Here is a 24,712-nt window from a genome sequence, read left to right on the forward strand (position 1 = left end):
CTTAAGAATGGTAACCCAAATAGAATTCAGATAAAAAATATTTTAAGCTTAGTAAATTTCATCTTTTTCTTCTATCTCGGACATAAAAATGGTTTCTCGTGGGTAATTTTGGTGCTTCTTATATTATTTCAAAGTTAGCGGTACAACATAGAAAACTCTCAGGTATGCCTTCTGCAACTTATCCCATTAATATCGTCTCTTTAATTTATGACGTGTTTTTCTCTGATGATTTTTTTCAACCATTATTTACTGTTATGTAGGTTGGGTTATAAGTTATTCAATTAAATTGTAGTTTATATTATTCCAATTGCAATAAACGACAACCCCTGCAAACACTTTCAATATAAGCAAAACATTTTATATTTTACACAAAAAAGAAAAATTGCCATTTAAAATACAATTTAGAACATTTCCCTTTTACATAACTGACATTTTGAAGTTAATAGATTTTGACCTGTAAAAGACATCGTAAAAATACAAAAAACTTCAAATATTTTCCAGAAAAAATGTTTAAAATGAAGTTCAGCGTCAACTCAAAAGAACCCGGCAAAAAAAGACGGGAATACAGAAAGACAGAAAAAGGGCGAGAAAGGGAGCACGTTAGACAGAGGGAGGAGAACGACGACGAGTGAGAGTTGGAGAGAAAAGAATTTACGGCTGTCATAAATAAAAGTCACACACACAGTTAAGAGGTATACACCTCCAAACAGAGGGGATAAAGGGATGAGGTAGAAGATACACACCCTCTGAGATTGACACAAAAGATGCTCCTACTCCTGAAAAATGAACCATATTTTTGTGTATTGGTAGACCTTAGGTGAAAACCCTCAGCACCCTCTAGAGTCCAAAGTTTATAGAATTAGCAGTATGATCATACCCTATCTCACCCATTATAAAAACCCGGACCAAGGTGCGAGTGCTCCAGAGAACGTTTTTGCAGATATAAACATAAGCAGCATTAGATCTTTTCACGGGTAGACAAGTCAGATTTCTCTAGGACATGAAGCAAGTTGAAACCCGCTATTACGAATAATGCACTTTGTAACCATTTCTCATTGATTGACGGAAACAGACTAACCCGCTAATGTAGAAATAAGTGGGAGGAGCTTTTAGTTCGTACCGAGAATGAAGACCAGAAATGATCTGCGATAAACTTACTGGATAATTCTATAAACTGTGCTAGAGTCAGACCTCTGTAGACTCATGGGGCTAAAGAAAGTAGTCAAAACCTATATTTGTCTGTTATCTTCTTCTGCAAAATGTGATATTCAATGGGCACTTCATTCAAAATACGGGAAAAAAGGAATGCCATATATTTGTTGCAGAAAACAATATTACATATGGGGCCAAGTTATCTCCTTGAGAGGGGCTAGACGAATAAAAACAAACCCCTCTCCCTTCAGAGCCAGCGTTTCGCTCGCTTGTACTCGTCTTAAACAATCCTACTTATCACACAAGGTGCTGTTCCTAAAAGAGAAACGTAAAATTGGTACCATAAATCAAACAATTCGTTGTCATAAACTGTGAGCAAATTTTATTAATTCATGGTAACGAAAAAGTATACTGGAATTCTAGAAAAAGTAATTTTGAAAACAATAAATATATCAAAATAATCTTCTTCTTACGTTGATTCCAAATATATAATGTTGATCTACATACATAATTTACATTCATTTTCTTACTTTTAATAGGTTGTCTTTGTCTCTTCCCCCCTCTCTCTCTCTCTGTCCTTCTCCCTCTCTCTATTATATATATATATATATCGTCTGCTGGACTTTAAGGATTTAGGATTACGCTGATGATTTAAGCATCCTAGAGGAAAGTGTGAGCAAAATGAATGAACTTTTAGAGTTTTTGTGAGTTCAAGGTGCTAGAACAAATTCGAAAATCAATATTAAGAAGACCAAGTCATTAAGAATAGGAATAAATAAAGATAGAAAGGTGACGTTGGGTAACAGAAAGATTAGTCATGTGGACAGCTTCACTTACCTTGGTAGTATTATTGATAAGGACGATTGTATCAGTGAAGATGTTAAAAGTAGAATAGCCAAGGCTCAGGGTGTTTTTTCACAGTTAAAAAAAAGTTTGAAAGAGTAGGAAGATAAGTCTGCAAACCAAGATTAGAATATTAGAAGCTACAGTGATGAAAGTGGTCAAATATGGCTCTGAAGCATGGGCGCTAGGATGGAGGAGGAGCGTGCGTAGCTGTGTTGGGCTCAGGCGGCTTGGTGTTACGGTGAGTTGTTAGCAATATATATATATATATATATATATATATATATATATATATATATATATATATATATATATATATATATATATATATATATATATATATATATATATATATATATATATATATATATATATATATATATATATATATATATATATATATATATATATATATATATATATATATATATATATTATATATATCTATCTATATATATATATATATATATATATATATATATATATATATATATATATATATATATATATATATATATATATATATATATATATATATATATGCATATATATATAACATATATATATATATATATATATATATATATATATATATATATATATATATATATATATATATATATATATATATATATATATATATATATATTTATATATATATATATATATATATGTATATGCATATATATATATATATATATATATATATATATATATATATATATATATATATATATATATATCCTTTTGTGTAGCGGGTTCTTCTAGGACAAATATCCTGTTTTCAGGCACGTTTTTGGGGGTCCATGCCTTAGACTTAAATTTTCAATTAGTTGGGGTCCCCTCAGATGTGGGACTTATGGGCGTAAGATTCAAATCAATCAGAGACTGGTTTCTGGCCCATTTTTGAGCCCCCCCCCCCAACGAAACTTCACCCCAAGAACTTGCGGTCCTCCTGGCTCAGGGAAATGTCTATGCAAATTTCAAGTCATTTGGACAGTCAAGATAAGCCCCGCCCCCTTTTTTACTGATATAAATATATCATCGAACAACGGCAAATTTCATAATTTAGGGTCCTATCCCTGGAAGCATATTTCTTGGACCGTTAGACTATCCTGATTATGCATCGACACTGTTTCTGTTTTACAGAAAAACAGAAACGGGAAAAAAACGATGAAAAAAAAAAGAACAAGAACAAAAACAGGTCCGTCAAGAACAGGTGACCTGTTTCTACTTTCTGTTCCTTTTTTTTTGCAAAAACAGAAAACAGCTATTCTGAAAAACAGCTGTTTTAACCGGGGTCTTTGTTTTCGCTTATTTTCCTCTTTTTTAGGGGGGTCGCACCCGGTCATCTATGTGGGCAAGATTATACGCTGCAATTCCCAACTAAGTGTAAAGAAACCACCATGGAACCATCCAAAATCCACTAATCCATCTCTTTTTTAATCGACCACATGTGCATACGATACGACCACAACTGCACAGGTGATTCTAAAATGTATTAGAGGACCTGGGCACAGCACTATTTCATTCTTGCCACCTCAAGATGTTGAACAACAGAGTATGAAATAAAAGGAACAAACTTTTCTTTCAAATACAAAAGCATAACAGCCTTAAATAATATGGAAAACAAACTAAAAACCAGTTTGCGACATATTGACACTCGATTTTATACACTTGAAAAGAAGAAAGCGACAATTTTAATACGATATTTCCGTTCTAACCTTCCATAGAAAAGGGAATAGTGATGTATAGTGACTACAATAAAAGTAATAAAGAAAAATTAAAAGAAAAAAGAAAAGTAAAAAAGAAAAATTGTTCCTTAATTTTGGGCTTTTCGGTTCATGCAAGGTATACAAAAAAACAGTTTTCGTTGAGTTCGTTGGTGTCAGGTTTCAGGATATAGCTGAATCTTTGACTTCAGGCAAGATTTTTTGGTATTCATAGCTTTTATTCCGTGTTTTTCCGAGTGATTGATGCATAAACAGGTACCAATAGAAGATAAATTTTTGTAATGACTTTTGTTTTTTCAAGACTTTTTAGTAGAAAATATTCAAAGAAGAGCTTTAGAAATGAAAAAAAAGAGCGCCTGGGAAAATCGATCTTTTGTCTTTTTATCAATCACTCGGAAAAACATATATTTCTGGAAGGGAGTGCTCTGGCAGCTTTACCACGAATGTTTGTTTTATGAATATAGAAAGAATATAGAACTATTTAACCCTTTCAGACCTTAACCTAGAAAGCGTTGACAGAAAATTCTGAAACTTGGTATGGGATATATCTTGGATTCAGTATAGCTAATTCTACTTCATATATGTTTTTATTTCCCTTGGGTACAAAAATGGCAACCGTAACCATATGGTCACGTCAGTAACTTGGGATAAATAACACTACGTTCCAGAGCCAGCACTTGGGCTACTTATGGTGGAAGAGAGTAAATCAGATACGATATTTGTTGATGCAAAGTCCAAATTTACACTTGGTACACATTATGTGGCTGGTCCCATCTTTCACGCATTCTTCGTAACAGCACCTTTCTTTCGTTGCCGTTTCAGCGTAGTGGCCAACGTGTCCAAACCTGATCACTTGGAAGCCCTCTTTCGTTGTCGCGGTATCTCTCTTGGAGACAGACGGTGGACGACCGAAATGCGGCTTACTAAGAGTGCACAGGCTATGCCCATCTTGAAATACAGTAAGGACATATGGTTCTTCTTCAAATCTTGGCACTACCTACGGTGTAACAGCCAAGCATTTGTTACGAACAAGTCAAAAATGCAATGAACTATCCTCATATACCACTTTTTTGACCTTATATCCGTGCAATACAGTTCATGTAGCATATCAGCCAAGTTCACACCCTCCATCGACGCGTTGTACTCGCAAAAAGCTCCTGGCAATGTTTGCCTCAATGTGTTTCTTGGTTACACTGTCCCATATCTGGCAGTTAAGAAGCGGCTCCATACAGCAATAGGAAGGGGTCAAATGTACCGCTTTGTTGTTATACCACTTTACAACAGACACCTGGCTGTGTCTCTCAACTATCCAGTCTATAAAACCCCTCCCCTGTTTCTTCATTTCGCAGTCACAGCTGAGGACAGCTCCTCTCAGCCTGTTGCTTCTAATGGTTCCGCATGATTGAATTCCTTATTCATCTCTTAGCTTTTCGATGAGCTAAATAGAGGTGTAGAAGTTGTTAAAAAACAATTTATAGTTCATGAACCTAGGGATGTCTTATACCAGACACAGTACAACATCTGCACCGTGTCTCAGTGGACTAGTGGCAACAATTCCTTTCCAGTGTAAATCTCAATGTAGTGCACTACGCCTCTTATACGCGCACGAGTGAACAACTTTACTCCTTACGAACGGGTTTGTCTTTCAGGTACTGTTTGAACCTGATTCTTCCTTTGAAAGGGATCTGTTCATTCAGGATGTGAATTTCTTCTAACAGGATCAACTTCCTTTGAAAGGGATCTGTTCATTAAGGCTGTGAATTTCTTCTAACAGGATCAACTTGGGGCTTTCCCTAAACGCATCATACAAGAGTCTTATTTTGAACAGTTTATCATGTTCATGATGCCTGGTTGGTTTGTCGAGCGTATCGTCACAAATGTGGAAGTTTGTGCATAGTTACATAAATCTGTCTCGACTGATTGAATCAGCAACCGGGAAATACCTGATGGTCTTTTCTCAGTATATCCGCAGTGCGGGAAGCTCCACAATACCCATGAGAGGCTGAAAGCCGAGATATCTTGGCATCTCTCCAAAGGAAACCACAGTCACACTTACTTTTTTCTGGAAGTGTTCAAGCTGGTTTGGTCCACTAAGTTGGTGACCATTGATTCATTTATAAACTTGCGAAACAAGTTGATCGGAAGGTCAATATCGGTATTCTGTGACTCAGTCTCCTTCCAAGTTGCGTCTTTTTGTACCAATGCAGTCTTCAACCATCGATTAATCATCGGTAGTCTTCTGATTTTTGCCACAGTCTGTCTTTCTTCACAAGGTACTGGACACAGGTACTTCACAAGGTACTTCACAAGGTACAATCATCCGATTGACGATCAGCTTCAACAAGGTCTAAATCGAATATCTGCAGCTGAGAGGTAGGTATATCTTCCGTCAGATAGACAGATTGTTCGTTATGAAATGAAGACGAACTAGCAACAACTTCTTGAAGCACGCAATATTCAGAAACTTCGCTAGACTGAGTGCCCACGACGAGTCGTCATCGTCATCAGATGACACATGCAAGTCGGAAAGGTCACCGGACACGAATAAGAACATATTTGCCACTTTTTGTACGGTGATTTTTTCGGCAACTATTCTTGATCTCTCGTGGAAATTTTTTTCTTCTGACGGCCGTGAATCCGAAGACAGTTACGTGCCAAGTTCCATTTCTTCGTCACCTAGAAAAAACCGTCATAAGTACTTCTATACTCGGCAATATCCGTGCATAGTTCTGTAGAGCACCCGTTTGTTCCTGATGTAACCATTTGGTCACAGTTGTCCTACATTTGCCGTTCCACCTGTTATTCGAAGAAACACAACCAAAAAAACCTTACGTAACTATTTAGCGAAAGTTTGAAAAATAGCCTTACTCTCTCGTGTTTCTGAACTTCTAGAAGAAATTTTTTCCAAAATGCTATCTCAGTGTCCCAAAAACAGAGAGAGATGAAAATATGTCCATAAAACGTTATTCACATACTGCTATTCTACCCGGAATAGAGGACTTTTGCTTGACTTTTGGCGTGTTAACTTTTGACTCTGAAACCTGTTAGCAACTGAGTACCAGTGACATCTACTGACCGAACAAAAAATTTTCAAGTAGTCTGATCAGTGAGATACGTGATGGTGTGCTTTACAAACTGCTAAGAACAATCGAAGGGGTAGAAAAAAATAAGAACAAACGGTAACCATATGTTTACATACGGTCTGAAAGAGTTAAGACAGTTTTAATGTTTTAGGTTCAGCTCACTCCAGACCCGGGGGGGGGCTAACCTTTTCTGATCACCTGAGTTTATTCATATCAATGCAAATTCAAGCTAACGCTCAACCTTTTACCTCTCTGGATCGTTTATTCGATCACTAGACAAACACTTAACTTGTTTCTTTTCTTTTTTCGTTCTCTTCTTTTCCTTTTCTTCCTCTGTTATCCAGATGCTCCGACCTTCCGCCACTAGCTATCAGCGCAAAGGTTCGCTGACCTTTATCCACTAGACAATAGCGGAAACGCAACCACTCAGTATAATGAAAAAAAAAGAGAAAGAAAACAGGTAAAAAAGAAATACTGAAACGGAAGAAAAAGTTTAAAAAACCAAAAACAGAAACAGGTCCGACAAAAACAAATGGCTTGTTTCTTCTTTTTTTTTTTTTTATACGAACAGGTTAGACAAAAACAGAAATAGGAACAAAAACAGCGCTGATACTTAATCCTAAGCAGAATATCTGTCTTCGATCAGTTTTGACGCGATGTCGTAGGGGCGTCACGGGTCAACCGGGGGTGAAAAGGACACATGAGGAGGGCTGGTATCCTTTAATCACTTTTAAACCTTAAAAGCACATTAGGGCTTTTACTTTCAGACTGACTCAGCCCCTTCAAGGTTTTTACAAACCCATACGCTCCCTCTCCTAGGCCCAAATTCAAGATTCACTTAGCCCCCTAACACCCACAGAAAATTTCAAATCGATAGCTTAAACCATTGCCGAAGTGTTGCATACAACCCGGGTACTCAAAGTGTGTTTCAATTTACCTCACTATATCACTGTGAATATATTCTAAGCCCCACAGAGGCTTGCAGAGAAAAACTTGCTAACCAGCGACAAAAACTTTATGCCTTACCATTCCCTCCTCCAGTAGAGAATTTGCGAAGATATCTGGCCCACTCTCTCCCTTCATTCCCTTAAAGTTAGTTCGATTCCTTAAGCTGTTCTCGACAAACGACAGTGATGCGGTATTGCTAACCTGGGTACATAGTATCGTTCGTTTTAAGATACTACTTCACCACGAACATATTTCCACGAAAGCTACACAATAGCTCCAGCTACAAAAACTCACATGAAGATCGAAGACCAAAAACATATTTAAATCCCTCAAATTCTCCTACCAAAATTAAATTTGAATCTCCTTCCACTCTCCAACATTTGCTAAACGTTTCAACTGGATCCCCCTAGCCATTCCCAAGATATTGCAGACATGGACAGTAATAGAAACGTTTCCAAGGAGAGAGGGCTGCGTGTTAGGCATGTACTACCAAGATTTTCTTGGGATTATTACATTGTTGCAAACTTCAGGAATAGTTGAGTATTCATACTCGAAGTGATGTCTTAGTATCAAAAATATGAAAGCTAAACCTGGATTTACGCATGTACAATTTTGCCGCAAAATAACACAATCGAAAAATTGGACTTAAAAATCGCATGTTAACGCCATTTACTGTAGGGTCTCACATTGGACTATTACTGGCACCCGACTTTAAAGTTTTACAATAGGGAAATACTTTTCTAAGTTCAAAAAAAAAAGAAACTCATAACATTTCTTCTTGAGAAAAATGTTGAAAAGGTAAGATATTAGATATATTCAGTATGGTCAAGTTTTAGATGATGGGCTTTTTGCTATCTTGGAAAATAGCTGAACTAACTGCATGAAACTTTCACGGAATAGATCTCCAGTCTAAATTATGGTCTAGGAAGGGTTTTGTAGCATCTAACACCCTCACGTTTTTCCCTCCACAGGACTCTATTCAGACTGTTCTTTTAAAAACTTAGACAAACTATGTCTTAGAAAAGTGAAAATTAAACACATAAATAGTATTGAAGACATTAGTATCCAATTATTCTAGAGACCTAAATGTAAGAATGTTATAAGGAAATTAAAAATGGCGGCTATCAATGCGACTTTATGGTGCAATGATTAGGTGGCGGTAATAAATCAAAACACCAAAATCAAATTAAATATGGTAATAGGTGGAAAAATATTTCTTAAAATGAAAATGACTTATTCTTTTACAAATCCAAGGATAAAGGGTACCAACTAAACAGCGGCCAAGGTTCCAAAATGAAGCATTTTACTGTTTTTCGTAGGGGTGGGGCCAATTGCCCCCTTGGCTTTCCCAGCTGGCTTTCATGATTGCAGATACACTAATCAACAGACTGGGGCGCAAATTATTTGTGTATTACCTTACTATCTCAGCGTGAAAAAAGTCCCAAAGCAGCTCACTGCCAAAGAACATCTAGGGTGATCAGACACACACACACAAAAATAAAATCAAAGTGTTCTCTTCTTTCCCTTAAAAAAACCTTTTAGTTCTCTTGCCCTCTCCCGAAAGCTCACTGATATTTTCAACTCGGTTCACAAGCCCTTCTCGAGATTTTAAAGACAATTTATTTTGAACATTCTGGTTCATATACAGTCTTTTGATGTTCTCAGGTGCAGGTAGTTTCAGGAATATGTCCTTGGGAAACAATTACTGAGAACTTCAAGTCGACTGGACAGCCGAAATCAAACCCACCAATCTGATTTATATGAGGATGGGCAGCAATGGGCACACAAATTAGACCTATTTGTGAGTAACTGGAAGTATGCATAATTTGGGGCTGATGCTCCTGGGGCTGCTTTTGCTCCTTATGCCGTGGGAGGTTATGCAGGCACCTGAAGTAGAAAAAGGAGCACAAGAACGAGTCTGCTTTTCCTCCAGTCACTTACGACCGTAAAGGGCACTAAAACTTCCTATTTTCACATCAAATGAGGCACCTCCCAAGTTTCTACAACCATCCCTTCTTCATGAGGTGACCAGGGAAAATACACAGGAGACACTTCTCTCTATACTCAGTCAACGCTAGTACGTTGAGTCTAAAAAAAGAGGGGAAGAGAACATGGACCTTAGGACCTCAAATTGGGCGCTTTAATCAAAGAGATTAAAAATACTAGCATAACTTTGATTCTAACAAAGTTCACGTTGTATGACAACTTTTTTATATTAATAGGGAGCGAAGGGGTTGGACGGGGACGGAGACAAGCCCAAGGACCTTACTTCAAGCCCTTCAATCAGAGGTTAAACACCCTTGCATAACTTTGATTTCTACAAGGTTTGGGAAGTCCTCCTTTCTGTAAAAAATAATTGGGAGGGGGATAATGAACAGGGAGGAGGACAGGCCAACAGGCCCGACTTTGTGCCCTTATAGCACAAATATATCGTTTGCATAGGCTAACCAATCCCACGACCGGTAATCATTAATTAACCAAGACTGGCATTAAGAAATTTAAGGCTCCGTGAATGTTGCCATATATAAAAATAAAAGTACCTGTCAACAAACGATGATTCCAGAAACTTATATTCGATGAGCTTTTTCGAAGCAATGATCATATCATGTTCAAAATCATCGTCCGAATCATCCCCAAGTGAAAATTCTATCGGGAAAGGTGGATTGTAGACTTCATTTAAATAGCGTTCGCAGTCAACACCAGAATATACCCAAGAGCCTAAAAGTTCATATACAATAAACGAAAACAAAAAAAGTGCTCTTTAATGAGAATAGAAAATCTAATGAAAACAAATAAATGGCCTGTTAAATGAAACTTCAGCACAATTTTATCCTTTCTAGTTCAATTTTCGAACTTATTTATTTTCATAGCTTTCGTCCCGAGAGTTTCTACCGTCGGTTTATTTTTTTCTCTCATTGTATTACACTCAATCTCAGTAATAAAGGTATCATTAAACCTACAAGAACACTAACAAGAAGATCTGGTTTTGATAATATCATAATGTTGAGCAAAAACCGTTGCCAAGAATTACTAAAGAGCAGCATTCATTTTCACGATTTTAGCGAGTCCTGATCTAATCAATAATAGATTGACTGCCTCAGTTGTTTTATCTTCTTCTTCACTTCTTTTGTTTTAAGGGTGGGTATAATGCAGTAGATTAGTATTTGTGTGGCCTATCTTTGATGGATACAATACTTATACAACTGTACAACTATGAAAATTACGCAAATAATAATAACAATACAATACAGAACTATATTATTATGCATAAATGTTTAATATTTACAACATAATAGCAATATCACGTATTGCCTATGATTTTCTAAGCTGTTACATCTGTATGAAATTTCTGGAAAACAATGAGATATCCCCATTTGAGAATATTTTAAATTCATAACGTTCAATTTTTAATTGTTATCAGCTTTGACATTGCAAGAGACAACCGGAATAGGACAAGCTACACTACCGTTTCATAATCAATCAAACAGGGGAGGAAATAAATTTCTTTTTAAGGGCTGTGATAGAGCAAATTAGTTTTGTCCGAATATTTCAGCCGCATGTGTAGTGACAATCCTCATCTAGAATGTCAACAGAAGGAAAACTTTTGCCTACGAATCACTGTACCAAGCCACCTGAGGCTAACACAACTACGGGCACCCCCTACACTGCTATAATCTGTTTTGAGCTTCAATCATTATCCCCTCCCATGAACTTTACAAAACGCATTTCACCTTTTCTGATGATCTTTTCCCATCCCATTTGAGGGCATCCTGCTTTCCGCTTAACTCGAAGCGAATTGGCTAAAGGATTATAACAAAGGATGAAAACTAACAGGCAAAGAAATACTTCCATGAGAGTCCAAACCAAAAATAAGCGCCTGCTTTAGTTTCTTCCCTTCAGTAAAAATTAACACAGAATCCAAAGCGGCCAGGACTTGCGGCTATCCCATCTCCTGTCAAACTTTCGAAATTCTCCATTAGCCCAAAGATCCTTTTGACAATTCCCCACCGATTTTGAACTGACCGTCTCGTCACCTAAACCAATTGGCAAAAGACGATGCGTAAATTTGGTCTTCTTAAGATATGATTGAGCCAACAGTCTTCTCTGTTTGGCAATATTCCTGAAGGGACGACATCAACATCTGAGATTCGGTTTGACTGTCGTACTCTTGCGGTTTTTCGTAGACAACAGTAGTCAAAAATGTCCATATCATAGAGATGAGACGCCGATAGAGATGGTTAGCCAAAAATCTTTTTTATTACACAACCATTTTATTTTATTAGCTCTGTAAATCTGAACCAACGACAAAAACTTGAATATTATACACAGTCTTATTTTTTTTTATTTTGGCTAGCTAAACCCAAACCCAGCTAGGCCCAATGGAAGCTAGCTAATTCTATTTCAAAATTATTTGAAAAAAACTACGTTTTCTAAAGAGTTAAAGAGGCTGAGTTACAAGGTCGAACCTTAAAACGTACAGGGATTAGGAGGCACAGTTGGGGGGCTACCACCCCCCAAACCCCGCTTTCGCAGCCTTTAAATATAAAAAAAAATTCTTTAAACTGAAAGTAAGGAGCGGCATTAAAACTTAAAACGAACAGAAATTATTCCGTATATGAAAGAGGCTGTGCCCTCCTCAACGCCTCGCTCTTTACGCTAAAGTTTGACTTTCTCACAACTCTTTTTTTAAACAATAAAAACTTTAGCGTAAAGAGCGAGGCGTTGAGGAGGGCACAGCCTCTTTCATATACGGAATAATTTCTGTTCGTTTTAAGTTTTAATGTCGCTCCTTACTTTCAGTTTAAAGAAATTTTTTTTATATTTAAAGGCTGCGAAAGCGGAGGTTTGGGGGGTGGTAGCCTCCAACTGTGCCTCCTAATCCCTGTACGTTTTAAGGTTCGACCTTGTAACTCAGCCTCTTTAACTCTTTAGAAAACGTAATTTTTTTCAAAAAATTTAAAAAAGAAACTGAGTTTCTTTTCAAAGTATATAAAAAAGTTTCTTTGATGGTGAATCGAACCCGGGTTTTCCGCCTGAAAGTCTGGAGTCTCAGCCGCTGGACTATACAAACACAATAGTAATTGTTGTTTAGCAAATTGAAGCTATTTTCGACGCAAGCAAATTCCCAAAAATCTTGATATGTGGTTTTTGGAAAACAGGGAAGGAGTAATCAGATTGAGCTGAAATTTCGAGGATAAGCTCCCAGCCCCCAGGAAAGATTGTCCTATAAATTTCATCCCGATCAGACACCGTGAAAGGGGGGTTGTGGTGGGAAAAATTAACATCGGCTAATATAGAAAAACGAGGTTTTTCGTAAATGTAAATTCGGGGGATAATTTTTTCGGTCTGAAAATATCAAAAGGCCCTAACAGGTCGAATTCTGCTTCGAATGAGTCCTCATTCAACCGGATCCGATGCCAACGGTGGCCTGTAGGCGGGGCTAAGAAAAAAAAAGAAATGAATTTTAAGTGTCTATATTTGGTTTTTTGAAAACAGGGAAGGAGTGATTGGATTGAGCTGAAATTTCGAGGATAAGCTCCCGGGCCATAGGAAAGCTTACCCTCTAAATTTCATCCCAATCGAACAACGTTAAAGGGGGCTGTGGTGGGAGGGTCCAAACTTCCGGCCCAGTTTACCCCATGAAGATAAAGTCGGAGGAGGATGAAATTTTGCAAGTTTCTTAGTTTGAGCTTGGGCTACAAAATGCGATTACCGCCGTCTCTCTGCGACCTCTAGGACCTGAAATCGCTTAACATTGTGGTGGGTCGCCTCTTTATAGAGGCACAAGTGTGCCTCCTTGATGGAAAAATAGCAAGAAATAAAATATATGCACTAAGCTATTTCAGCACACAATGAAATATTGTGTATTAATAGTAAATAAACCTTTGAGCATGTACTTTAATGCAGCTAAATATTTAAAATGAAGCAAACAATGTATACTTTAACGGATGCTAATATTTTATTATACTAGTCGAAACAATTTGTTTAACATAATCACTATAGCCTATGTAAGGATAGTGATGGATTTAAAAAGTTGAAAACTGAAGAAAGGAGAAAGAAGGAAACTAGAGCAACCTATGTATTATTTATAGTATTTGTAATATCGTACTTAAATAAATATTTTAATAGTCATCCAAAACATGATAAATCTTCAGCAAAACTTCATTTTTAATAGGACTTCATAGAATGAATATCCCATTTTTCAATTTCCCTTACCATTAATACATTTCCTTGAATTGTTAGTTGCAATTTTGGTTATCTAGCAACTCTGTTTTTCACTAACTGGAACGTCGGAAATAAGCAACATATACTTTAAAAAATCCAGCATCTTTAATTAGATAAACTTACTACAAATGGAACAAGATTCTATTATGAAGGAGTGATTTTATATTCTTAATCTGAATCGAAGTTGGTTATAAAGTAAAACTCTGTGTGCAAACAATGATTTTATTTTGATCAGAAGAGGAAGGGCATGTATAGTTAGTAGTTCCACAATAACCAGCATCACCAGAAAATTTCCCAGGAGGAGGGGACACGTGGTACTAGGAACTTTTTTACACTGATTTATATGAGAGTACGTCCTTTTTTTATTAGTCTTTTATTTTTCAGGAAAGCAGGAGGACGTATGGCCTCCATGGCAGTGCCTGTGCTCACAAAAAAACCTGGATATGTTAGCACTAATATAGGAAATTTATTAATATTTCACTGTAGTATCATGCGAATATCTAATATATTATATTAACATAGATGTTAACAGTTTATCATAGACAGCACTTTTTTTTCTTTTTTTTGCCAAGGCACTTCGTGTGGAAGAAGTGGTCGTAAAAACTTCGAATGGGGCTCATCTGATTGGATATTAAAAATTCTAGCGTAAATTTTAAGATTCAAAAGTGATTAAAAGGTAATGACTTTTTTCCCCAGACATCCGATAAAAAATTGAGATAGAAATTTTATTTAACGTAGTTAAAAGGTCCAATAACCACACCTCTGGGGATGACAACCACCCACAGTAATTGGGACAAGGGCTGTAAGTTATGCAACTCACCCATTGTTTACACATAGGTCAAGCTTTCAGGGAGTGTTGAATTAAATCAAAACACACTATGTGTATGCAGGTTGTCAAAAGGGCGTATCTCAGGAATTGCCAAGGGTATTGAGATGGAATTTTCAGAGAATAATGAGGAGAGTGATCACCGACAAAAGACAATATGTGCATGCTACTACTACTACCGCCACCACCACTACTACTACTACTAATACAACTATAACTTCTACTTGAAAGTTGAAACTTTCAAGGCATGATAAGGAGGATGTTTAACTAAACAAAATGTCATATTGGCATGCTGCTACTACTACTTCTACTGCTACTACTACTATTGCTGCTGCTGCTACTACTACTACAACTCCTATTTAAAGCTAAGGGAAATGTTGTAAAAGTGTCAGGTAATGTTCACAGGATTTTGAACTAAATCAAAACACACGATGAGGATGTAGGTTCTTAACAGGACGGATCGGCAATGTCCCAAGAACCACTTTAAGCTCTTAATTTGAAACTTTCAGGGTATGTTGAAAAAATCATAAGCCACTTTATGCATACTGCTACTAAGGCTACTAGTGCTGTTACGACTATTACTACTAGTGAGGGTAAGGGTATTAAGGTAAAACTTTCAGGGAATGCTCAGGGGGGGGGGATGTTATTACTGATGTTATGACAACTGGAACTCACTACTCGAAATAAAAGTTATTTTCAACAAAGCGCAAATGACGCTCTGACCTTCAGAAGGCTTAGGAGCGTTAAGCCTTCTCCCATTTCTAGGAATTCCAATTTGTTTAAGTTTGATTTGATTAGCATATTCATGGTAATTTCATTTCTTTTTGGGTCTGCTTTACTCATTGACAGTGGTTTCATTTCTTTTTTTTTACAATTTATAATTTCAATTGATTGAATTGTAGTTTCGAACAATTCCTTTCTTTACTTTTAGATTAAATAAAAAAAAAATTTTTTTTTTAACTGAAAGTAAGGAGCATCGTTTAAAGTGAAAGCGAACAAATATTATTACGTATATGACTGGGATGGTACCTTCCTTAAAGCCTCGCTTGTTACGCAAATCTTTGACTCTTTCTCACAACTTTATTTTTTTAAACAATAAGAAACTTCAGCGTAAAGAGCGAGGCGTTGAGGAGGGGACAGCCCCTTTCATATACGGAATAATTTCTTTTTCGTTTTAAGTTTTAATATCGCTCCTTACTTTCAGTTAAAAAAAAACTGTTTTTTTAATTTAATTTCTGATCGTTTTTTAGTTAATGCAGCTTTTATTTTGGCTTACCGTCACTGAATAAGTAAAACAAAATTTGCATATTAATTTTACTTTTCTTGTGCTAAATGTGCTTTCCATTAAACCAAAACCAATACTATACAGAAATTATTCCGTATATGAAAGGGACTGTCCCCTCCTCAACGCCTCGCTCTTTACGCTAAATTTTTTATTGTTTGAAAAATAGAGTTGTGAGAAAGTCAAACTTTAACGTAAAGAGCGAGGCGTTGAGGAGGGGACAACCTCTTTCATATACGGAATAATTTCTGTTCATTTTAAGTTTTTACGTCGTTCCTTGCTTTCATTAAAAAAAAATTTGTTTTTTTTTATTTAATTTTTGAACTTATTTGAATTAATAAAGGTTTTGATTTTGGCTCACCGTGCATGAATAATTAAAGAAAAATGTTCATATTAATTTTACTTTTATTAGGTTAAATGGCTTTCTCGAAACTTGTTTTATTTTATTTACGAACATTTTTAGTAGCAATAAATATACGTAACTTACGAATTAACTTACGTAACGAAGTTCTATATTCACACACTCTTATTACGTATGTTAGAGAATTCACCCCAAAGCCAATTCCTTTTTATTTAAGATATATTCCGAATTTTGTTCTTTAACAATGACCCTTAATACCATAGACCGTTAATTACAATTAATAGCTCTTATGAAAGTACTAAAACATCTTTGGCTTAAAGAGGGAGGTATTGACTAGGGGGTGAACCCAATCATATACGTAATATTTTCTGTTCGTTGTAAGTTGTGATGTTGCTCCTTACTTTCAGTTCAAAAAATTTTTTTTTTATTTGATTTTTGGTCTTTTTTTTTAAAGAATGCTGGGAAATCTGGCGCCCCCTTCATAGCAATGTCCCTTCCACCATGAAAGTTCCTTCATGGAAAGATCCTCCCACATAACTCCCAACCCACCCCCCTCCCCCACTACCAGAAAAAATCCCTCCCCGCAAACGTCTTTATACTTCCCAATAACCAGTACCATATGTTAACATTGGGTAGAGTTCATAACTTTCAGCCCTCCCCCCGAGGACTTCGGGGAATTAAGTCATCCTTAAATACATAGTTATCATATTTTTGACCATGCTGAACAAAATGGCTCTCTCAAAATTTTGATCGGATGACTTTGGGAAAAAATATGCGTTGGGGGGGGGGGGGAGGGGGCGAGTTGCCCTCCATTTTTTCGGTCACTTAAAAAGGGCCCTAGAAATTTTAATTTCCTTTCCAATGAGCCCACCCAAGATATTCTAGGAGCACTGGGTCGATACGATCACCCCTGGGGGAAAAAAATAATCACGCATCCGTGATCTTTCTTCTGGCAAAAAATGCAAAATTCCACAGTTTTGTAGATAGGAGCTTGAAACCTCTACAGTAGGGTTCTCTGATACGCTGACTATGATGGTGTGATTTTCATTAAGGTTCTTTAACTTTTAGGGGGTCTTTCCCCCTTTTTTGAAAATGAGCCAAATTTTCTCAGGCGCGTAACTTTTGATGGGTAGCACTAAACTCGATGACAGTTATATATTTGAAATCAGCATTGAAATATGATTCTTTTGATGTATCTATTGGTATCAAAAACCCGTTTTTTAGAGTTTCGGTTACCATTGAGCCAGGTCGCTCCTTACTTACAGTTAGTTACCACGAACTGTTTGATAAAGCATGTAAAGTCAGATAAGGGCATTAGATAAGATAATCATGTTTGCTTTTCTTTAGTACTACATTTTACTTCCTTAGTGTTTAAACGCGCTTAAATTTAGATAAAATAGTCATGTTTGTTTTTCTCTGGTACTACATTTTACTTCCTCAGTGTTTAAACACGATTAAATTTTCATAAACGGATATGTTTGCGCAATTAAAGCAACGTCATTTATGGCATTATTCACAAAACCTACTTTTCAATTTATAAATTTATTACTCCCTAAATCATGGCGTAGACTTTTTATAGGTAATATGATCTGAATTTTTATATAACTGTTCCTTTTATATTTATTTCCCATGGCTCCTGGGGTCTCTGTTCCCGGTGCCCAGAACCTTATTGGCTTTCCTGTGATAATTTACTTTTTTTTAAACGAAACAGTCAATATAAATATTTTTTTAAATATAATATAATATAACAATCATTAAAATAAATTCCCGCATGAACATAATTCAACTTATGGCTGAATATACATATTATTATAAACCAATAAATTCCAAAGAAATGTAATATCACAATTCGTTACTTAATAAAAATAGCATCTTAAAATGCCTTCATCTAACTCAGTATTATACTTTATTTGTCTTAGAAAAAATAAAAAAAGTAAATAAAGGAAATTTCGGCACTATGATTGAATCAAATAAAATTTTAAATTATAAACATAAGCAATTATGAAAGGAAGGTCAATGCAATGAGGAATATACCCATAATAAATGGGTATATTCTTGTACCCATTAAATTCAATAGACTTTTGGTTTATCTATTTTAGTATGAATTTCTTCAAGTTATATTGTAGCATTTGGTGATTTCTTAAAAAGGCTACGTTTATTCTTCTGTTTATTATGGGTATAGTCTTATTGATTGGACATTTATTAGACAAAGCCAATCAATAAGACTATACCCATAATAAACAGAAGAATAAATATAGCCTTTTTAAGAAATCACCAAATGCTACAATATAACTTGAAGAAATTCATACTAAAATAGATAAACGAAAATTCTATTGAATTTACTTATTCTTAATAAAACAATCATTAAAACAAATTCACGCATGAACATAATTCAACTTATGGTTGAATATACATATTATTATAAAACTAGTGTCTGCCAAAGAAATGTAATATCACAGTTCTTTACGCAAAAAAATAGCATCTTAACATGCCTTCATCTAAGTCAGCATTATACTTTATTTGTCTGGAGAAAAAAGCAAAAAAAGTAAACAAAAGGAAATTTCGGCACTACAATTGAATAAAAAAAAATTTAAATTATAAACATAAGCAATTATGAAAGGAAGATCAATGCAATGAGGAATATACAACTTTAGAGATATAACAATTTGCCTACGGAATAGTACTTACTTTTCCAATATGATAAAAATGAACTATCAAGTTTTTTTTTCGTTTTTGTGAACGATATAATATAAAATATCTTCGTTAATTTACATTTTCCAATTGCGATGTCAGGGGTCGGACGCTACGAGTTGCGCGAAAAAAAGTGACTTTAGTTACTTGAGGACACCAAAAAAGTGACAAATAGTGACTACTCAGAAGCCGTCAGAGCATAGGCAGATGGATTACAAGGATCCCAACTACTACCGTAAGATCATCAGTAGCCTGTGAGAGCTCGAAAAGCTGAAATCCTTATCTTTTTCCTGAACTGATTTTATTTACTTATACAAAACGATAACTTCGATAAATGTACGACTTCGATTATGGTACTAGGAACAAAAACTGAACTTCGGTAAAGAAAGAACTTCAGTTATTAATAACAAGCGTCCGCCCCGACTAGGTATGAGCAATCACTGGATATTATGTCATCACTTCTATGACTTTTTCAAATGACGATCAATTAGTTCGGATTTCCTCTTCAGAACAAGTACTTTAACCGATTTAGCATCATTCGCCCATTCCCTTTCTTCAGAGCGAGCTTTTAATGCTGTTTCCAGCATACTTTGAGCATGACCAACTTCTTCTGCTTAACCATCTCTTTTTTTCGTACAATATCTGTTTCTAGGTCCGCTATTTTCTGCTTCTTCCGCACCATCTCCTGGATTTCTTGTTCAGCATCTTTCTTCTCAGCTTCAAGCTTCTCTCTCTCTGATTCTTCCTGTCTTCACTCAATAAGGTATGGTTCATAGCTGGCTCTAGCTGATCTAGCCAGACAAAGCAGCTTCTTTGTGATCAGCACATGCTCTGGTCTGTTCTCATAGTCGCGGAGCGCATCCACAACAAAAGCCTTAGCATTCAGTGTCTGCTCTACTGTCTTGCGCTTGAAGGCTTGTCGTCAGCACAGCTGACCAAGAAAACCCTCTCTCTACGTCTGCCCTTCCATGACAGAGCGACAGAGCTGCCCGGACGATCCAACCTAAGGCCTGATATTTAGTTTCACCAGATGGTGTGTTCAGTTCCAGGGTCTTTTGGCAATAGCTGTCAATTCGAGTACTCTCCGTGGGTGGCGGCACGAGGTCTGACTTTAATGACAACCATTCTACCTAGACTTGCTCGATGTCCGTCTCAAATGGAAGTTCTCTCATGATGTGGAGATATCACTGCATTTCGCTCTTTGGCAATCTGGACTGAGAGGGCTTAGGCAGGCAAGGCTTCGGAAAAAGTCGTTGTTCACAGGGCATTTTGTCAGCAGGTACTGTAGAGCAGCTTTGATGTGCTTCCTGATTCTCAGGGGAAAAAATTCCAGTCTTTCAGAATAACTTTTGAAGAATCCAGGGCAACCAGGACCCTTTCATTGCACAAGGGTTGCTGTAGGTAAACATCTGCAGTACTATCTAAGCCTTCAAAACCACCGAGGATCCAGAGATTGACATCATCAGCCAGCACAATCTGCCCCAAAAGAACTGTGCATAACCGTTTCAGCTCAAAGGGTACCACATGAATTAACGGCTCCTGTAGTTCAAATACACCAGTAAAAGCGGTGAAAGTTGCTGCAGAGCCTACAATGAACTCAATTTCGGCTTTCTTTGTTTACTTTTTAGCCAACTTACAATTTTCAAATATTTAGCATTTGACATCAGGTACTTCAGACTATTTCTATTTGGCACGAATTCTAGGAAATACTCTATCAATGCAGGCCACTGTTCGATCAAGCGGCTTGCTGATCCCCCTATGGTGAGCCATCTCGTGGGGACGTGCTTCACAAACTTATGCTGAGGAACTTTAACTTTCCGTTGGCACTGGCTGAAATCGCCAGAACGAGCTGGTCATCAGCTGAAAAAGTGGTAAAACGGCGATGATCATATCAGAACACTCCTCCCCGAGTTCTTGTAGCCCTTTCAGGAATGCATTATGCACTGCATGAGTGTTGCAGGTTCCGATATTCAATATGCCTTTTGAATACCCTTTTCTCTTTTCTGAGTCTTTGATTGACCACACTTTCTTATTGGCAGCTGGGCCATCACTTGCAAGCATCAGCAATCTCTCAAGTGAAAGTCCTTCATCTTCAATACTCCGCATAATTGTCTGACTCAGATCTTCACTGGTTGTACGTCCCATATAATATGTCCGAATATGCCGAGTAGCCACTTATTTCCGCTCTTTTGACCAGTATCGAACTCTTATTTAAAGCTCCTTTACCCCACCGTTGTTTGTCGCTTCATCATATTCCAGCACAAGGTCAGATTTCTGGATGTCTTCAACTAGAATTTCTCGAAAATTTAACAAGAAGCCTTCTGGTACAGCATCGGGAAAGATTGTTCGGAACACCTCGGAAATATGATCACACGAAACTGCAGCAAAAGAACCAGCAATAGTCTTAAAAACCCAAACTATCTCCACCCTTGACGCTGCATCTCGCTCGCAGAGCATTTCCAGATTCTTTTGTGGTGTGCCACTCTGTGAGTTTGGGTGGTTTCCGGTTGGAGCTGATGCAGCGAGCCTCAACTGACGCTGGTTTAACATGACAGAAGCATTATTTTTGTGATCTTGTGCGGCTGCATGTTGAAGAAGGGCCTGGAACCCTTTCTGGCAGCTGAGTGTCTTTTTACAAGCTTTACAATAGAACGACCTGTCATAGTCACTCCCTTTTGTGCACCACTCTTTCAATTTATACCCAGCGCTGTCTTCCCTACTGAGCCAGCTCTCCGGAAATTTTGTCTTGCCCATTATTTACAGCGACCTGAAATAAGAATGGGTTTTAGGACAGAATCCGAAAACATATAAAGCTAATACAAATACAAACTGACAAAACCAGTGAAAACACGAATTTAATCTTACATTTTTGACGTCCTCAGACCTGTGGGCATGCATGCCTTTTGCAGGAAACGGTCTAAAATCAAAGAAACTGGCTAACACTGAAAATATACAGAAGGAATATCGGCCTAACTGTCCATTTGCTAAGCAGCCAGGCAACAATGGATGCTAAGTGAACCAACGGCCTGAAAAGAACCATTGGCAGTTATGGTATGGTAGAACTAATTCAATCAATCATCTTATTTGCAAGAGCCTAAAATTTAACACACACACACTAACATAGTTTATCACAGCCATAGATATTGTGCGTCTTGAAATACAGTCCAAACTATCAAAAAAAGACTTACCTTTTTTTAGTCAACAGTCAACTATAACATAATGTTTCACCAAAACAATTAGGTCCGAGACGTCAAAAAAAGTGACTTCAGTAACAAAATGACAGAAATAGTGACAAAAAGTGACAGGTCCAAAAAGTGACTGCGGCCGAACCCTGCGATGTCTTGGTTAAAATTGTCACTATATTCAACGAGTTCGACACCACTGAGCAGTGGAATGATATTGAAAACACATGGAAGGTCTCCAAAGAGAACGCTCTTGTAGTTTGAACTAGCATTGCTGGAATGAGTCAATTTAAGAAAAAAAGGGGATGGACAATTAGTCCCTCGCTATCACTAATCGCAGACGAGAACCCCAATTTCGCCAAGAAATCACATTATGAAGAAAACTAAACGAAGAAAGCAATACCAAGCTCCACAGAGGCCGCAAGACTTTTATTAACAGCAAGGCATGGAAGCTTCGAGAGGCCACTAAGACAAAGGACATAGAAGCCAAATGCAAGATCCTGACTAAGCTGTCTTGTCCATACACTCTAACTTAATCTCACGGTTCTACGACGGATCTTCAAAACGCCAGGGGCGAGAATGTTTATGACCAATCACACTGCTTCCACTAGTGAGGAGACCACTTCGAGAAACTTCTAAACTCAGAACGACCCGAATAAATTGGCTATCAGCTTGCTGTGGCTACAGCCAATCCTACACCTTTCCCTGATGGGGAAGAGCTTACAGACGAAGAGCTGAAAGCTGTAGCCCGAAAGCCGAAGAAGAACGAAATGCCGAGAATCTAATAACCTACATCAGAAATCCTGAAGAATGAGAGTCAATACTCTGGCTACAAATACTATTCAGTATTTTGTGGCCGTCATATTGGAAGATATGCTTATGTACTAATCTACACGAGGAAAGAAAGCTCAGCAGAATAGAGCATGAATCGTGGCACAGCTCTGCTCTCAATACTCAGGAAACTTTTGGTCATGCTGCTCCTCGAGCGGGAAACAAGTTACCTATATATCCTCGGTAACCCCAGTAAGCTGAGTTCATGCCGGGCAGCTCCATGAATAGAAAAATCCATACAATTAGAAAGTCGGACGAGAAAACTCTAGAATTTAAAAAAAAGGCGTTCATTGCCTTCATTGGTTTGGGACCTACCTTCAGCACTGCTGATAGACAGCCACTGCTGCTGGTCGTTTAATCTGCTATCGTGCCCACAAAAATCTTCACTTTCTTCAAATAGCTCTACAATAACACCAAAAACACTGCCATTGTAAATGGTCAGCCGTCCTCATATTTAAAAATTAAGTCACGTGGTTACAGGCTGTGCCGCTGCACCCCAACTCTTCAATTACGTTGTCATAGACAATGTTTTCAACGAAACATGGGTGGCTCAGCCTTTTGCCATGGGTTTTGAAGATTTGGCATTAGTTGTAATAGTCCTTATAAGCTCAAGACTGTGCTGAGAACACTGGCGTCTGCTGTAGAAAAGCTTGGTTTAGAAGTAAATTTGTCTAAGACCAATATAATGTCTGTGGACATTGTATCATTGAAGATTGAACCCTTGAAACTTATAGAAGTATGTGGACCGACTTTTGAGACAATCAAGCAATTACCTACCTTGTTTTAACTGTCACCCCAAATTGATATATAAATGCAGAGACATCAGCAAGGGCGGCAAAGACGAATGTCGTCCGTCCGAGAACAATATTGCACAGCGTCCAGATCGGCCACTTCACCAAAGAATGATTTTACTATACCTCAGTAGCTAGCATTATGCTGTACTCGTCTGAGACTTAAGCCCATGGCTCAAACACAGAAGACGCAAGTAGATGCTGTCTACACAAAACCCCTCCGCAAAATCAAACCCATTAGATGGTTTAACAGTGTACAAAACTTAAGAAATTATCTGATGCTTTAAATTACCACCTTTTTGTGAGCAGCTCAAGTCTTGCTCGCTGTGTTGGTATCGTCTTCTACATCGTCGTTCACTAACATACCTGCCCAGCTCATCTCTAATTTTGATCCAACTACAAACATCTGGAAACATCCTGGGTAAAATTCAACCTACATGACTTTTAACAAATATTCTTCTGAAGAACAAAAATGTCCGCTTTAAGACATACACAACGACCTTATATAACTACCCTCCTAATGCCAGTAAAATTACACTGAGAAGCTCGAGTTGAATTGGATTGCCCGTGGGTAGAATTGATGAGCTTATCTTACCATCTTTCTTACAATCCAATGAGTTTGAATACGAATGACTGCTGATCATTGCCACATACAAGGAGTACATATTCCACCCACAAAGCATAGGTGCATGGAGATCGCTTATTATAGTCTTATCTGGTATATTCATTATAGATATTAGTTAGCTTTTACTTTTTTAGCTCTG

The 24,712-nt window shown here is 37.2% G+C and overlaps 1 protein-coding gene across 2 annotated transcripts in view; it reads right to left on the minus strand.

The window, feature by feature from the left end:
* The window catches only part of LOC148943583 (F-box/LRR-repeat protein 5-like), a 138,271-nt gene that overhangs the window by 98,381 nt on the left and 15,178 nt on the right, over window positions 1-24,712 (minus strand). The window contains exons 5-6 of one of the 2 annotated variants that reach the window (XM_089100882.1): window positions 10,300-10,477; window positions 1,346-1,467 (exon numbers count right to left, since the gene is read on the minus strand). In XM_089100882.1, coding sequence (XP_088957008.1) covers window positions 1,443-1,467; window positions 10,300-10,477 — 203 coding nt within the window. In that variant the 3' untranslated portion in view covers window positions 1,346-1,442. Of the gene's footprint in view, window positions 1-1,345; window positions 1,468-10,299; window positions 10,478-24,712 lie in introns of those variants that run through there. The other variant, XM_089100881.1, reaches the window with a different exon arrangement.

Source organism: Artemia sp. Qi Xiang Cuo, chromosome 15 (genome assembly GCF_049724085.1).
Source record: "Artemia sp. Qi Xiang Cuo chromosome 15, ASM4972408v1, whole genome shotgun sequence".
NCBI classification, from domain to species: domain Eukaryota; kingdom Metazoa; phylum Arthropoda; class Branchiopoda; order Anostraca; family Artemiidae; genus Artemia; species Artemia sp. Qi Xiang Cuo.